Source organism: Mustela nivalis, assembly GCF_964662115.1.
Source record: "Mustela nivalis genome assembly, chromosome: 2".
In the NCBI taxonomy this organism is placed as follows: domain Eukaryota; kingdom Metazoa; phylum Chordata; class Mammalia; order Carnivora; family Mustelidae; genus Mustela; species Mustela nivalis.
Genome location: NC_139021.1, coordinates 99,716,519 through 99,731,128, shown reverse-complemented (window position 1 = coordinate 99,731,128; position 14,610 = coordinate 99,716,519). Strand labels below are relative to the sequence as shown.

Genomic DNA, 14,610 nt, shown 5'->3' with positions numbered 1-14,610 from the left:
CTGTCAAATAAATAAAATCTTAAAAAAAAAAAAAAAAAAAAGTTGTCCAGATGCCTGTAAGCACATGAAAGATTCCCACCATCGTTGGTGACTCAGATGCTAGTGAGTGGCCATTCTTATGCTGTCTGTACTTCCAGGATAAAGTCATCATTGGACTGGCCTTCGACTGTGTGGACAAGATGGTTTACTGGACCGACATCAGTGAGCCTTCCATTGGGAGAGCCAGTCTGCATGGTGGAGAGCCAACCACCATCATTCGACAAGGTGGGCAAGCAAACACCACTCTTCCTTCTTGGTTTGGCTTCTGGCAGCCCAGGTGGCTCTTGGGGAAGAGCAGAAGGGGTGTGTGGTTGCATACAGGATATAGGGATTTGAGTGGGGCTGGGTTCTTGGCCTCAACACCACCCTTTCCAGCCTTCTCTAAAAAGTCCTCCAAGGACTCATCATGAAATCGTGAACACCTTATCTAGGATTTATTGCTAGCCTAAGAAGAATAAAATTAAAACTGGCTGTTGAGCCTAGAATTGATTCTCAGAATGTCTGCCTTATGGTATATGCTCCATTAGGCAGCTGCATCATAAAGTCAGGAGGATTACAAGCATATTGGCAAACATTATCCCTGATGGTTGTCTCTTCCCAAGACAGTTTTCAAGTCAGAAGCTATCACTTAAACCTGTGACATCACGGTGGGGGGGCCTTTTCTCCCTTACCCGCATGGCACTCGCTCATTTCTCCCTTACCCGCATGGCACTTGCTCAGACCGCCTGTGACCGAGTACAGCAGAGCAGGCTGAGCTTTCACAGGTATCCTTCCAGTTTTAGTTGCATCACTGATAACACAGCGCATAACACTTTGGCACAGTCCACCCCTTGACATTTAACCTCGATTCCTTAACTTATAGAGATCAATTTAAGTCAAGGACTCTATGCGTTGTTGTAATGTCTACTTTCAACAAGTCATGACTATTTTATGTGGATATGTTTTATCAAGATTATAAAGACCCAAGGACCTGCACAGATTCCCCTTTACTGAAAAGGTCAAATGTTACATATTGCTAAGTCAGTAACTCATCCGCTGCCTTGCAGGTATTTTCAATCAAAAGATGCTGTCTGTCATGCCAGTGACAGGTCTTGTATAACATCATCTTGCTTCCTCTGCGAGCTCTCCAATCGATACACCTTCAAAATGTTTGAGCCTCATTTGGTATTTCTTTCAACTTAGGGCTGAATGTTGCTTTCCCAATTTCCAATTTAATATCTCCGTAAAAATTGATATTCTGGAAGGGTCCCTATGTGTGTGGAACAGCCTGTGCGGCAGTTTCTTTTGTTTTGTTCTGTTTTGTTTTTTCCCTTCCTTGGCTCCTTCATAAAAGCTGATGCAGCAGGAGCAGGAATCAATATGAGGTTGAGTTAAACACGTCTAGCTTCGGACATAGATCCCACATCCTTTTCTAGAAGTCAAGGTGCTGCTTAACTAATGTCTGCCAGTTTTCATGGTTTGGCGTAATGAGCAGAATTTTGAAAATGACTTTTTGTGTCTTCTCTCTCTGTGTGTGTTAAAAATGTTGCTGTTTTCTTTGGTTTGACTTGCGAACCCAGTGGAAGAGGGGAATAGGTCATCACTGCTATTTCCTGTTGCTTCTGGAACTAATAATCATCCAAGAAAGCTTTAAACTCAGTAAGAAACATTCCAGGCAGAAGTCCACTGGGAAAATAAAGAATGAAACTAGAATGCGACCTTTGTAGAGGAAAGATCACTGGGGATAAATTTTCTTTTATTTAAAAAGAGAGAAAGAAATTTCCACGTCAGTACAGGTTGGTGCCTTGCTAGTGAGTGAAGGTAGAGTGAGGAGCTCTTCTTTATTTCATGCTGTCCGAATGCTAAGCATCTCTCTCCTTCCTTGAGTTAAACTAACCAAATATCTTTAATAAGTCTCATAATCTGTTCCCTCATGATGTAAGCAGTCCGGAAAATACTGCCTTGCTGTCTTGCCTTCTTGCCCTGACTGCACAGTAAAGGGTGAGGTTTTCTAGATCCTTCTTTGGCATGATAGTTCAAGAGGAAGTATTTTCCTGGGTATATCTGGGTGGCTCAGTTGGTTAAATGACTGCCTTTGGCTCTGGACTGGGTCCCAGGGTCCTGGGATCAAGCCCCATGTCGGGCTCCCTGCTCAGTGGGGAGCCCGCTTCTCTCTCTCCTGCTCCCCCTGCTTGTGTTCTGTCTCTCACTGTATCTTTCTGTCAAATAAATAAATAAAATATAAAAAAGAAGAAGAAGAAGAAGAAATATTTTCCTGGTTGGAGAAGGAAGTTTGATTGCTCTTGGGTTCGAAGTCGGGACCAGAGCTGTTCATAAGGAGACAAAATGACACAGGGTTTCTGGGTGCCCCTGGGTGTCTTGTGAAATAGTGCCATTGAACAGCCTTTCTTTCCCCCTGACTCTTCTGTGTGTCTGAGTGCACCAGTGTCACTGGCAGAGGACGTGCTCATCCCAGATATACCCCAGAATGATTTATTCTGGTTTTTGTCTGAAAGACACAAGAGGTCTGCAGAGGTCAGTCTCGCTGCCCCTTCTCCTCTAGGGATATGGGAAATATTGTAATACCTCACAGATCTCTACTTCTGGTTTGAATAATAAAAACCTTGTTCAAGGACTATTCCTCATTCTTAATAAACTTGCCCTGGCAAGGGTCCTTTCCGGGGGGTGGGGCTTTGGTGTTTCCAACGTCCAGTCAAGGTCATGTTAGGCGCTGAGGGAAGGCTGCTGTGAGAGAGCTGAGGGTCTGAACCACTTACCCATTGACAAAGGAGCACATGATTCCTCAGATGCTGAGGGAGGATTTCCTCCAACCGGATTCCTTGGGTTAGGGTAGCTCTATCCTGGACCACTTCCCCTGTTGGCTTCCAGCCGTACTAAGTGACCTTCATCTCTCAAATCAGTAAGAGAACAGAATCCTAAGTGACAAGTAAAACCCTGGATTGGGATCTAATGTTTAATTTGCTTTTATACATCGTCAGGGAATCAGTGCAGCCTGGAACTTGTGGTGAGGTTAGACGGGCACTGAAGGCTCGTACTGCAGCGGGCTTGCCGTGTGGCAACCCTGGCTGCAAAGTCAGTCACTGACAAGCTAGTAAGGACTCTGGGAGTGTTACTTGTGATCACCCCTTCTTTGTACTTCTAATACTTGCAGAAAAGAAATAACAGCTATGATTTCTTGCTATTACTTCTCTGAGGTGACCCTTTTCCCCCAATAACTAATGACTAAGGCAAATTTGTTTTCTTCCATCTCTGGCAGTTCTCCTACCCCCATGGACTCCAGCCACCCACAAGTACATATAGTCCACTTCAAGCCGTGTCCAGTCTTCCTTTATACTCATGTGCTGGTCCCTCTGTCTGGCAGCCCTCAACTAGGATCTTTGCTGGGCAAGCTCCTACTGGTCCTTTGGGAGCCAGTTTCACGTGTCACCTCCCCTAGAAATCCTTCCTGGGTCTCCCCAGGCTGAGTCCGGTGTCTGCCTCCACGTTCCCATAAAATCAGAACTCCGTCTGAATTACGAGAGCTTACAAGCTCCCAGAAGCCAGGGCCACAGCTGAGGTGTGATAGTGGGCTTGGTTCCCAACGTGGTACCCAGGGTAGGTGTCTGCCAAGTCAATGAACGACATTTTTTAATTCATCACTTTGAATGTTGGTTAACTTATCACAACGAGCATTCCACATTCTCTTTTGTTTTCCCAAAGTCCAAGGATTGAACACTGTGTGAAATAACACCGAGTAATCAGAAAAACCGAATCTCACCTGCTGAAAAAAACCAGAAATGTCCTGTGTTTGGTTCTAGATCTTGGAAGTCCAGAAGGCATCGCCCTTGACCATCTTGGCCGCAACATTTTCTGGACGGATTCTCACTTGGACAGAATAGAAGTTGCAAAGCTGGATGGTACTCAGCGCCGGGTGCTGTTTGACACCGACCTGGTGAACCCCAGAGGCATCGTGACCGACTCCGTGCAGGGGTAACCTGGTGTCCATCTGGGCGTGTCCAGTCTGTTTGCTGCTGCTCTTTAATATAGTCTCAAGCGTCAGTCTCTAACTCTGGCACTACTCTCCTGACATGAGGGCCTCGTAGGATGAACAAGTCCCAGTAGGTGGCTTAGAGATATGCACAGGGAAACGCCAGGACGTTGATCCCTGTTCCCCGCGACTGTGGACTTGATCCCCTGCTGCCCCTCTAAGACTTTTAGGAAGGGGCTCTGTAAGTCGGCAGCTCTTGGTTATTTCCCTTTGAGTTGAATGTGGATGAGTACCTGAGTTGTACCAACCCTGGAAGGGTATCAAGCAGCATCGATTTCCCTGGGGCTCAGGCTGACACACCATGGGCCCCCAGAAGACCCCTTCCCGGGTTTTGTCATCCCATCGATGCTTTCTCTCTTGCTCCCTACAGCAATCTTGAATCTTACACACAAGGCCCCTCCGTGCCTTCACACTTTGACCCCTTCCCTGCGAGGCCACATCCCTAGTTCTGTGGCCCCATGCCCACCTCCCTCGTGGCCGGTGCTGTGCCACCCTGTATAGGGACAGCAGACAGGACCTCCCACGTGTTTGTCTCGGTTGTGGTGTTCTGTCTTGGGCTCTATTTTTGAACTGCTTTCAGCGGATTAACATGAGATGGAACATGTCAGTTGTGTTGAAGGGAAGGGAAGTCACCAGTAACAGAGTATCCAAATCCAAACAAAGAGCCAACTCCAAGTCTTGCAAAGGACCTGTCTTAGCGCCTCCAGACCGTTTTCGCCATCCCGTGTTTGAACGTCTGCTGATGTCTTCGTTGTGGTTTCTTTTAAACCTGCTTCCGTAGACGTCTCACCCACCGTCGTTACTCCCCTGCCTCTTTCCCTTCCTTTTCCTCTTCTAGGAATCTTTACTGGACGGACTGGAACAGAGATAGCCCCAAAATTGAAACCTCGTACATGGATGGGACGAACCGGAGGGTTCTCGTGCAGGAGGACCTGGGTTTGCCTAACGGGCTGACGTTCGATGCCTACTCGTCTCAGCTCTGCTGGGTGGACGCAGGTGACCCAAAGCCCCAGGCCTGACTCCTGGGGTTGGAACAGTGCTTTATTTTTCTTTAAACTTTTATTCCTACCCACGGTGGGCTGGTGTCTGTAATGGGGAAGACAGTATGAGAGAGCTCTTTTGTTCCCCGCCCCCCCAAGAATTGCTTCCCGTCTTTGCTCTGCAACGTATGGTTTCTCTAGGCTTGATGCTCACTGTCTAGGGCAAGTTCTCAGTCTTCTCCGTCGGGGGTTAGCTCCTCTAGGCTGCAGGCCGGGTCCAGCCCGCCACCTGCTTTGGTACCACCCGGTTCTTATAAATGGATTTTACATTTTTCAATGTTACATTTTAAGAGGTTACATAAATGCTTCTGCCGTGTCCTCAGTTTTGCCTCTTGGCCCACAAAACCTAACTTAATTACCATCTGGCCCTTGGAGAAAAAGTGTGCTGACCCCTACAGCCTGTCCTCATCCTAATGTTATCCGTTACGCAATTCATGACTTACATTCCTCTCGCTTGCATCTGTCCCTCGGGGCACAGGCAGGACTTGGAGCCGTGGAAGAGAAAAGCATGCGGTCCTGCTTTCCGCTCCGGCCTTGGGGTATCCCTCAGGCAAGGGATGTGGGTGGGTGCTGCATAGGGAAGCAAGGTCAGCCGTCCCCCACGTGTCTGTGGAGCCCCTGCGCTGTTCGCAGCTGTCAGCTGCCATGGAGGGTGGGGGGCTGCGAGGAGGGCAATCTTGTGACTGGAGCAGGGGCTCTGAGGGCGAGGGGGGAAGGCCTGGGAGGCTTCAGGGGGGCAGGGATTGAGCAAGATCTGGGGAGTGTCATCAGTCCTACTATGTCCCCAGGCACTCCGGGAGTGGGTGGGAGCAAGGAAGGGCCCCTCGGCTCCAGCCCACGTCAGGACCAGATCTGGGTGCTCCCCCCCGACCCCCGTAGAGGTGGGGATTGACCAGGCAGAGAGAAAGCTTTCCACTGTCAAGAAGAGCAGGTCACGTGTGTTCTCTAGGATCTGTCATCGTCGTGCTGACTCCTCTCACCCTTGCCCTCCTTACTCATCGTGACACAAAGGGGCCGTGTCTCGTATTCACAATGAACGCCTTGTTTTCGCCCCACGCAGGCACTAGTCGGATGGAGTGTCTGAAGCCCGGCCAGTCGGGCCGACGCAAGGTCCTCGAAGGGCTCCAGTACCCTTTTGCAGTCACCAGCTACGGGAAGCATCTCTATTACACGGACTGGAAGACGTATGTCAGCGGGGGCCGGGGAGGTGGCCCTGCCACCCTGTCTCTGCGAGGCCAAGCCCTCCCTGAGGGGGGGGGGGGACTCTTAGCATGACCTTCCAGCGTCCAGAGATGCCTGCCCTCTGCCTCGCCCTTCCAGTTGTCAGGAGAGGAGGGTGAAGGAGTTCGGGGGCTGAGGGCGCCTTGGGGGCAGGAGGTACCGTTTATTCGTCTGTTTGCTCCTGGATGGGCACCTCCTCAGACTTCTGGAGCATGTCTGTTCTGTCCTAGTGAGCTTGCCCAGGGACCCCCGGCGGGTGGGCTCCATGCCCCTGCTGTGCCTCTACTTCCTTTTGCTTCTAAGGCTGCAGTGTTCCCACAGCCCGTGCTCCCACCCTTTCCTGCACAAAGGAGGGGTCAGACCACGCCAGCGGCTGCAGCCAGGGCCATCTGGAGAGAAAGCCATTTCCCCAGCTTGGAATTTAGAGCGGAGGGGAGAGCTTTGCTAACCTTTGTCCCATTTTAAGCAGTCAGAGAGACGCAGGCTTGTCCCTCCGCAAGAGGAGGAGGGGGGGATGGCTGGGAGGAGCTCAGGCCAGTGTGTCCCTGTGTGGCCTCCGGTTTGACCCCCAAACCACAGAAGACAGAAGGTGCGAGCCAGCTGATGTGCCTTTAACTTCCGCCTTTTGGTGTTCCGCAGGAATTCCGTGGTCACCATAGATCTTGCGATTTCCAAAGAGACCGATATCTTCCAGCCCCTCAAGCAGACCCGGCTCTATGGAGTCACCACGGCCCTGTCTCAGTGTCCTCAAGGTAACCCACGTGGGCTCTTCCTGTTCAGGGGCTGGGAGGGCCCTGGCCTGCAAGCCCACAGCCCCGGCCGCTACCTGTCTGGCCCCTCGCAGCCCTGACCACGGGGCAGGAGAGACCCCGTCCCTTCCATCATGGGTCTTCATTATTTAGTGGCTGAGCCAAGTGGAAAACGCTAGGGGACGAGGCAGGGACAGTGGACCGGGGTAGGGAAAGCGCACATCTCGGGCTGGTCTAGAAGTAAGTGGTCTTCGGGTTCCAAACAGGAACATCCGTGTTACCATCTCTCCTGCTTTAAAAAGTCTGTCCGTGGGGCGCCTGGGTGGCTCAGTGGGTTAGAGCCTCTGCCTTCAGCTCAGGTCATGATCCCAGAGTCCTGGGATCGAGTCCCGCATAGGGCTCTCTGCTCAGCAGGGAGCCTGCTTCTTCCCCCTGCCCCTGCCTGCCTCTCTGCCTACTTGTGATCTCTGTCTGTCAAATTAAAAAAAAAAAAAAAAGTCCGTCCATGTGGCCCCCCAGCCACGGTACTCATCGCTGCTCCTAACAGTCCCAAACGCACCCAGGAAGCTTCGTGCCAGAGCCGGTTGCCTCGCACACGGCAGCCCTGCATGCTCAGGCTGGGTGCTCCTTCGTTCCCTTGTCCTTGTAGCAGCCCCGCGAGGTGGGCACCAGGCTTGTGCCCATTCCATGCATAGGGAAAGCCGAAGCCATGGGCCAGAGGTGCGCGGCTCACAGAGGGACGGTGGGGGCTGAGCTGGGCAGCCCGGCTCCAGAACCTGCTCTCCCTGAGCTCATCCTCCCCGGCTCCCACCTCCACACCCCCTTCCCCTGGCCCAGTGCAAAGCCGAGGGGACAAGAGAGACACTGCACACTTTGTGCTTGGAAATCCAGCCCCCAGTTGCGCGTTACGATCTAAACCAGAGAAACCTTCCCAGGTCCCGTTCAGCAGCTTTGGTGGTAAATCTGCACGGTCCCCGGCTCAGGAACCTCTAAATGGTAGTCTTGCCCACCTGGCAAATCCTAGTGAGGATTCCCTGTTCCTGCAGCAGCCATGTGCTCGGCCCCCTGGAAACCAAAAAGGGGGCTCATAGGGGGCTGCTCTCTCGGGGAAGTTGAGCTGATTTCTGCCTTTTCCAGGTCACAACTACTGCTCAGTGAACAATGGTGGCTGCACCCACCTTTGCTTGGCCACCCCTGGAAGCAGGACCTGCCGTTGCCCCGACAACACGCTGGGGGTCGACTGTATCGAGCGGAAATGAAGACGAGAGTGCCTTATTCCCTCTGGACATATTCAACACCCTGCTTGAAAGGGTCCAGACTGAAAACTATCTGACCTGGTGGCCACCACGCCCAGGTCCTACCCAGCCTGAGCCCCAACAGTGTCCCCCTCACTGTCCCCCGAAACATATGCCCTGGGCTTCTAGAATGGGAAAGCCTCTTCCCCTGCACACAGAAAACCCTCCTGAGGGAGGACTATATGCCCGTACCAGTGCTCTGGAACCTTTCCCCAACTTCGCACCCCAGTGGTGAGGGGAGCCTCCCCAGGCCTGAACTGTCCTCTCTGTGGCCTTATGAGCTCAGCCTCACTCTGACACACCTGCCATCCTGTTATCTCCCTGACACACCAGCCAGGGCCACCAAGGCGAGCCTGTGAATGAAGGAGGGCGTTACCCCTCCCCCTCTTTGCCCTTGGTGCTCTGATTTCCCTCCCCACACCCCTGGCTTTTCCCTGAGTTATGTCCCACCTGAATCCTGCCCAAGACCCCCATCACAGTGAGCAAACCTTGCCCCTCGATCAAAACCCACCCTGTCTTAGGGCTGCGTGGACACTTGTGGGCCGTGAGGAGCAGCCCCTCCCAGAAAAGTGACTGGCATTTCAGCAGTAGCCTCTGATAAGCAAAGCCTTCAGTCAAGAGTATCTGGTGGTAGGAATTTCAAGGTGTGGAGTCAGGTGCTTGAGGGTAAGGATTGTTTGGAAGTGCTTCCTTGAGTTACACCAATGGTGACAAGCGTATTCCTCTTTGTGCAAAGCACTTGGATCCCAGCATCTGGTCTCTTGAGTGGCCTGGCCCCGTGGCTGGCACCGATCCCCCCTCCCTCACTTTAGGCATAGCTGGGGGCTGGTAGGCCTCCTCCAAGTTGATGGCCTCCCTCTAGACCTTCCCCACCCTCCCCCGCCGGTGAGAGCTGACCGCCAGTCACCAAGAGCTCACTTCTCCTCTGTCTCTCCCTCTGCTCATGGTCTTGCTGGCAGTCTTCTCATCGAAGAAGATCAGATCATGTATTTATACCCCTGACCCAGACCCTCAATTGCTCCTCGGTGTCATTAAAGGGACCGCTGCCCTCTGTCATGCTGATGTGTTTAAAAACATCTCTAGGCCAGATGAGTAGCTAATGTTACCTTTTATCAGCTGTATCCCAGAGTTGCAAAATAACAGGAATTTTTAATTGAAAGCTGGACATCAGATGTCAGAGTCAGGAAAGGTTAGGGTAAGGGAGTAGCGAAGGCACAGCGGAAAGTCTCACAGAGATTGGTCAAGAGGAAAGAGTAGAGAGGGCTATTTAACAACAGCAACGAGAAAAGCTCCTTAATAATCCCAAAGAAAAAATGGTACCTTTTGCCAAAGAACACTTAACACTTGAGGACATGGAAGAATTTGCTTGTTTTTCCCCTTGGGGCAGAGATCCTTGCCCTTATCTGCAAAGCTCAGAGAGCTCATTCCTCCCCGCCCACCCCTCCCCACATTGTCCTCATCTGCTTCAGCAATGCAGTGGCGCCTGGACGGGGAAAGAGCCTTTTCCTGAATAAATGGAGTTTGTTGTGAGAGCCAAATCTATCCCCCCGAATCACATGATTTGGGGAATACATGGGTCTTTTATCCAGCCCAGCTCCCTGAATTAGTTTTGCTTTTTTTTTTTTATGTATTTATCATTCCATATCAAGCCCTCTATATCAAATGTTTGTCATGATTTTGTATAGTGTTTATAACTTTTATTCATTTTACTAGATTCATTCTAAAAGCTTCAAATGGTCAATTCTTAAACTGTGGAACCCACTGAAGGTGCTTATTAACTGTTCCCCCAGATTTATACAAGTATTGGATGATTCCTTAAGTTTACAGTTGTACAAATATCAGTACAGAAAATTAAACAATTTTTTTTTGTTAAAAAAATCTTTATCTTGTTTGAATGAAAGGACTTACTGTTGGGTGATTTGTGATGAGATGATAGCTGTTTAATAATCTGAATATAGAATTACCGTATCCAGCAATTCCACTTCTAAGTCTACAGCCAAGGGAATTGAAGTCGGGCTCAAACAGCTACTTGTCCACCAGTGTTCACAGCAGCATTTTCTCATAACCGAAGGTAGAAACAGCCCAGGTGCCACTGATAGACGAAAGAATAAGTAAGTGTCGTACTCCTGTGATGCAACATTCGGCCATGAAAAGGAAGGAAGTCCCAGCACGTTGCAGCATGGATGTAATCCAAAGTCACTGTGCTGAGTGAGATACGCCATCACCAGGAGCAACTATTACCCGATTTCGTGTATGTGAGGTCCCTCGATTAGGCAAGTTCACGGAAACCAAAGGTAGACTCGATGTCACCGGGGCTGGGGGCAGGAGAAGGGAGAGAAATCACTTAATGGTTTCAGAGTTTTTATTTAGGGTCATTGGAAGAGTTTGGGATATAAACAGCATTGTGATACTCAATGCCACTGAAACGCACACTCAAAAATGGTTAAAATGGCAAATTTTATCACATGTCCCATATATATATATTCTACCACAACTTTAAAAAATTAAGAATATAATATATATTCTTAATATAAAATAATATACCAAGAACTGTTAAATGTGCACTTTATCTTTTTTTTTTTAAGATTCTATTTATTTGATAGAGATCACAAGTAGTCAGAGAGGCAGGCAGAGAGAGAGGTGGAGGCAGGCTCCCTGCTGAGCAGAGAGCCCGATGCGGGACTCGATCCCACAATCCTGAGTCATGACCCGAGCTGAAGGCAGAGGCCTAACCCACTGAGCCACCCAGGCACCCCTAAATGTGCACTTTAAATAAGTCAATTGTATGGCATGTGAGGTATACCTCAGTATAGTTTTTTTTTTTTTTAATCACTGTAATTAAAGAAAGAAAAAAAAACTTGTGACCGAAATTGGCCAAGTGCTGATCACGTGGTAGTTGGCTACATTCAAAAGATTCCAAGATTCTGGTCTGGATACTTCCGTGAAAGGACTTTGCCGATAGAAGTAGTTATAGTTATTAGTTACCTATAGTTATTAGTGACCTAAAAACGGAGATTTTTATCCTGCACAATGCAGGTGGGCCCTGACAGCCAGAAGAGGAAGGTAGAAGAATCAAGGCAAAAACACAAAGCAGGCAAGATGAGGCTGAAGGACGCCACTGGCCATCGGGTGTCTTCAGAGTGGAGCAAGGCAGTTACGAGCCAGGAGCAAGGTTACCTCTACCGGCTAGAACAAGTCCTGGCACACAGTCAGCAAACAGACTTCAGTCCTACAACCACAAGGAACAGGTCCTGCTACCACCTGAATGGGCCTGGGAGCGGGTTCTTCCCCAGAGCCTCCAGGAAAGGGCGAGGCCCTGCAGATCTGGCGATCTCTACTTTTGAGTGTGTTGTCTGTAGTTTTGTTTAAAAAAAAAAAAAGCTACCTCATAATCATCTCACATATATTTGCATCCAGTTAGGATAAAATGTTACAGCATAACTGGTAGGTGGGGCTTGTATAGGTGTACACAAAATGTACTCAAAAAGCCTTGTTTGTTCCACAGCTCATTTTGGCTTGCAGACTCGGAGCCCTGCGTTGGCAGAAAACTCACTCTAGGGGGATTCGACTTCCATGCAGTCATTTCTTAGTCACTGTGGGTTCAAACTCAGTCATATCCAGGAGTCCTATTGAACCCCCTCCTTCCTCAGGGTTCTCCCCAGACCCCTATCTAGACTGTCTACAGCTTGCGGACCTGCTGCTTAGGACGCCCCCAGGCCAACGTCCCCCCACCCCCAGTCTCAGGCTGGACTTCAAGCCTCAGTGGCGGTGGCTGTGTTTGGCGGCTCATTTTACAGCGTCTCTCTCTGTGCGTCTTGGGGTGTTTGATCCTGTGGTCCTCATGGGTCACTCTGCAGCCTCCTTATCCCCGCCCCTTGGCCGACAGGGGCTACGGTGTTTCCCTCGCCACTAGTGCAGAGGGGTAAGGTGCAGCTGCCCCTCCATGCCCCAAGGGGGACAGGGCAGTCAATGGGCTGCCCCCTTCTTCCTTTCACCCCACCCTCTCCCTCGGCTCTGAGCCCCCCATGGGCTCCTCCACACACAGGCGTGGCCTTGCACTTCTCTTCCTGCTTATCCCTTGTTCACCAGCACCCCAAGGACATCCCTCCTGGAAATGTGCGGAGCCTCCGTGGCCAGTCTCTCACGGCGGGATGGAGAGAGAAAGGACATCTCAGAGGACGTTGCCTCAGATGATCAGTTTACCTAACACATACACATGCATAATTCAAGAATCCGAGAAAGAAAGAAAAGCATCACGGAGATGAAAAGCGATAAAGTGATCATGTGATAGCCGCGTTGACACACGGTGACAGATGGCAGCTACGCCTATTGTGATGAGTATTGTGTGATGTGTATGATCGTCGAATCACTACGTTGTCCACCTGAAAATAAATAAATAAATAATAAGGGCATAACTGATCTAAAAAGGCTTCTCAGAGGGAACAGATGCTGGGTCTTGAAAGGCAGGCCATGTAAATGCCATCGTTTCGGCCGTAGTCCTAAAGCGAACTGAATCTCACCTGCGACCTTGGCCATTTCATGTCAGTACTCATGGCAACTGGGGCTTCTTAACTGAGGAACTGAAGTTTTTTTTTGGGGGGGGAGTGGGGTGTCTGCCTAGTAATCCCAGCACAGCTTCTGTTTTGTTCATCCACTCATGGATTTAAAGAACCATCACCACGGGTGCCTGAGTGGCTCAGTGGGGTAAGTGTCTGACTCTTGGTTTCAGCTCAGGTCCTGATCTCAGGGTCGGGGGTGGGGATTGAGTCCTCCCCAAACCCCTACATTGGGGCTCCTTGCTCAGCATGGAGCCTGCATGAGATTCTCTTCCTCTCCCTCTGCCCCTCCCCTGCTCCCTCACACTCTAAAATAAATAAATCTTTTTTTTAAAAGATTTTATTTATTTATTTGACAGACAGAGATCACAAGTAGGCAGAGAGGCAGGCAGAGAGAAAGAGGAGGAAGCAGGCTCCCCGCCTAGCAGAGAGCCGGATGTGGGGCTCCATCCCAGGACCCTGGGATCATGACCCAAGCCGAAGGCAGAGGTTTAACCCACTGAGCCACCCAGGCGCCCCTAAAATAAATAAATCTTAAACAAAAACAAAACCCTCCATGCATTGGTTCTCCTGACTCAAAAAACAAACGGTAAATTTAGAATGTTAGACACTGAAAGAGGTACAAAGCGGAGTCTCTCTTCCCGCCCCCTAGGGATGAGAGGGTGTGTGTACCGTCGGGACACATCAGTGCTGCGGACCAATGGGTAACGGGCGGCAGGTGCTACTGAAGGGCGGAAGAGCAGAAGGGCTGCTCCAGACTCTGCAGTCAGTGCTCCTTTCAGACCCGACAAGCAGGCAGGGGCCACTCCCTCACATTAGCTCAGCAGATGCAGGGAAAGGGCTGGAGCAAGCCCCTTGACACTTCTGCCTGGGGAAGGGATGGCATCAGACGTCGGTGCCCGGTTGTCCACCCGCGGCTGATCACGTGGGTCTGTGGTCCCAGCGGCTACGCGGGGGCCTCCATGACCCCCATGCTGATGTCCACGCGGGCCCTGCGGGCCCGGCTGCCATCATCCCCTGAGACCCCCACTTCCTGTCACAGCAGAGCCTCCTGAAGCGAGCGGGGGAGGTCAGAACAGTAAACGCTCAGGCCACTTCCCACAGGGAAGGTGGCCCTGCACGTGCCCCCACCCAGTGCAAACCGCCTGACCGGCCGCCCTGACCTTCCCAGCCGGGCGCCTCCCTCCACAGTCCCTTCCTTGCCCTCCAGTCTGGGTGATGCATTCCAGGGTGGCCCCTGAAAGATTTCGAAGGACAGAAGCACATCACATCACAACAACATTTGATGGGGGAATGGGAATGACAAGCACAAACCGACTCACTAGGATTTCTCGGGAAGGGCTGTAATCACTCACGTCGGGGTCCCGCCGGACACACCTGCGCGGCGCCCTAAGGGTTTGATTTCCTAATTGCCAACACAGACCACACGCTGGAGCTTTGGTCCCTGCAGAACTAAGAAAACCTGTGACAAAGATGTTGCAAAGATAATGGATATGGGGCGGGGGTGGGAGCTCGGGGTACCAGGTGGTGGGTATTATGGAGGGTACGGATTGCATGGAGCACTGGGTGTGGTGCAAAAATAATGAATACTGTTATGCTGAAAATAAAAAATAAATTAAAAAAAAAGATAATGGTTATGTTGAGGGGGAACGTGGTCTTGAAAAATTCCTTCAGTGGGAGCCG

At 50.7% G+C, this 14,610-nt stretch overlaps 1 protein-coding gene across 1 annotated transcript in view; it reads left to right on the top strand.

Annotated features, from left to right (window-relative positions):
* NID1 (nidogen 1) overlaps positions 1-10,249 on the top strand; it is an 81,444-nt gene extending 71,195 nt beyond the window's left edge. The window contains exons 15-20 of the mRNA XM_082720739.1: positions 138-264; positions 3,837-4,008; positions 4,905-5,062; positions 6,167-6,290; positions 6,967-7,079; positions 8,214-10,249. Of these exons, the coding sequence (XP_082576865.1) occupies positions 138-264; positions 3,837-4,008; positions 4,905-5,062; positions 6,167-6,290; positions 6,967-7,079; positions 8,214-8,335 (816 nt within the window). The 3' untranslated portion in view covers positions 8,336-10,249. The remainder of the gene's footprint in view (positions 1-137; positions 265-3,836; positions 4,009-4,904; positions 5,063-6,166; positions 6,291-6,966; positions 7,080-8,213) is intronic.
* Positions 10,250-14,610: the final 4,361 nt, after the last annotated feature.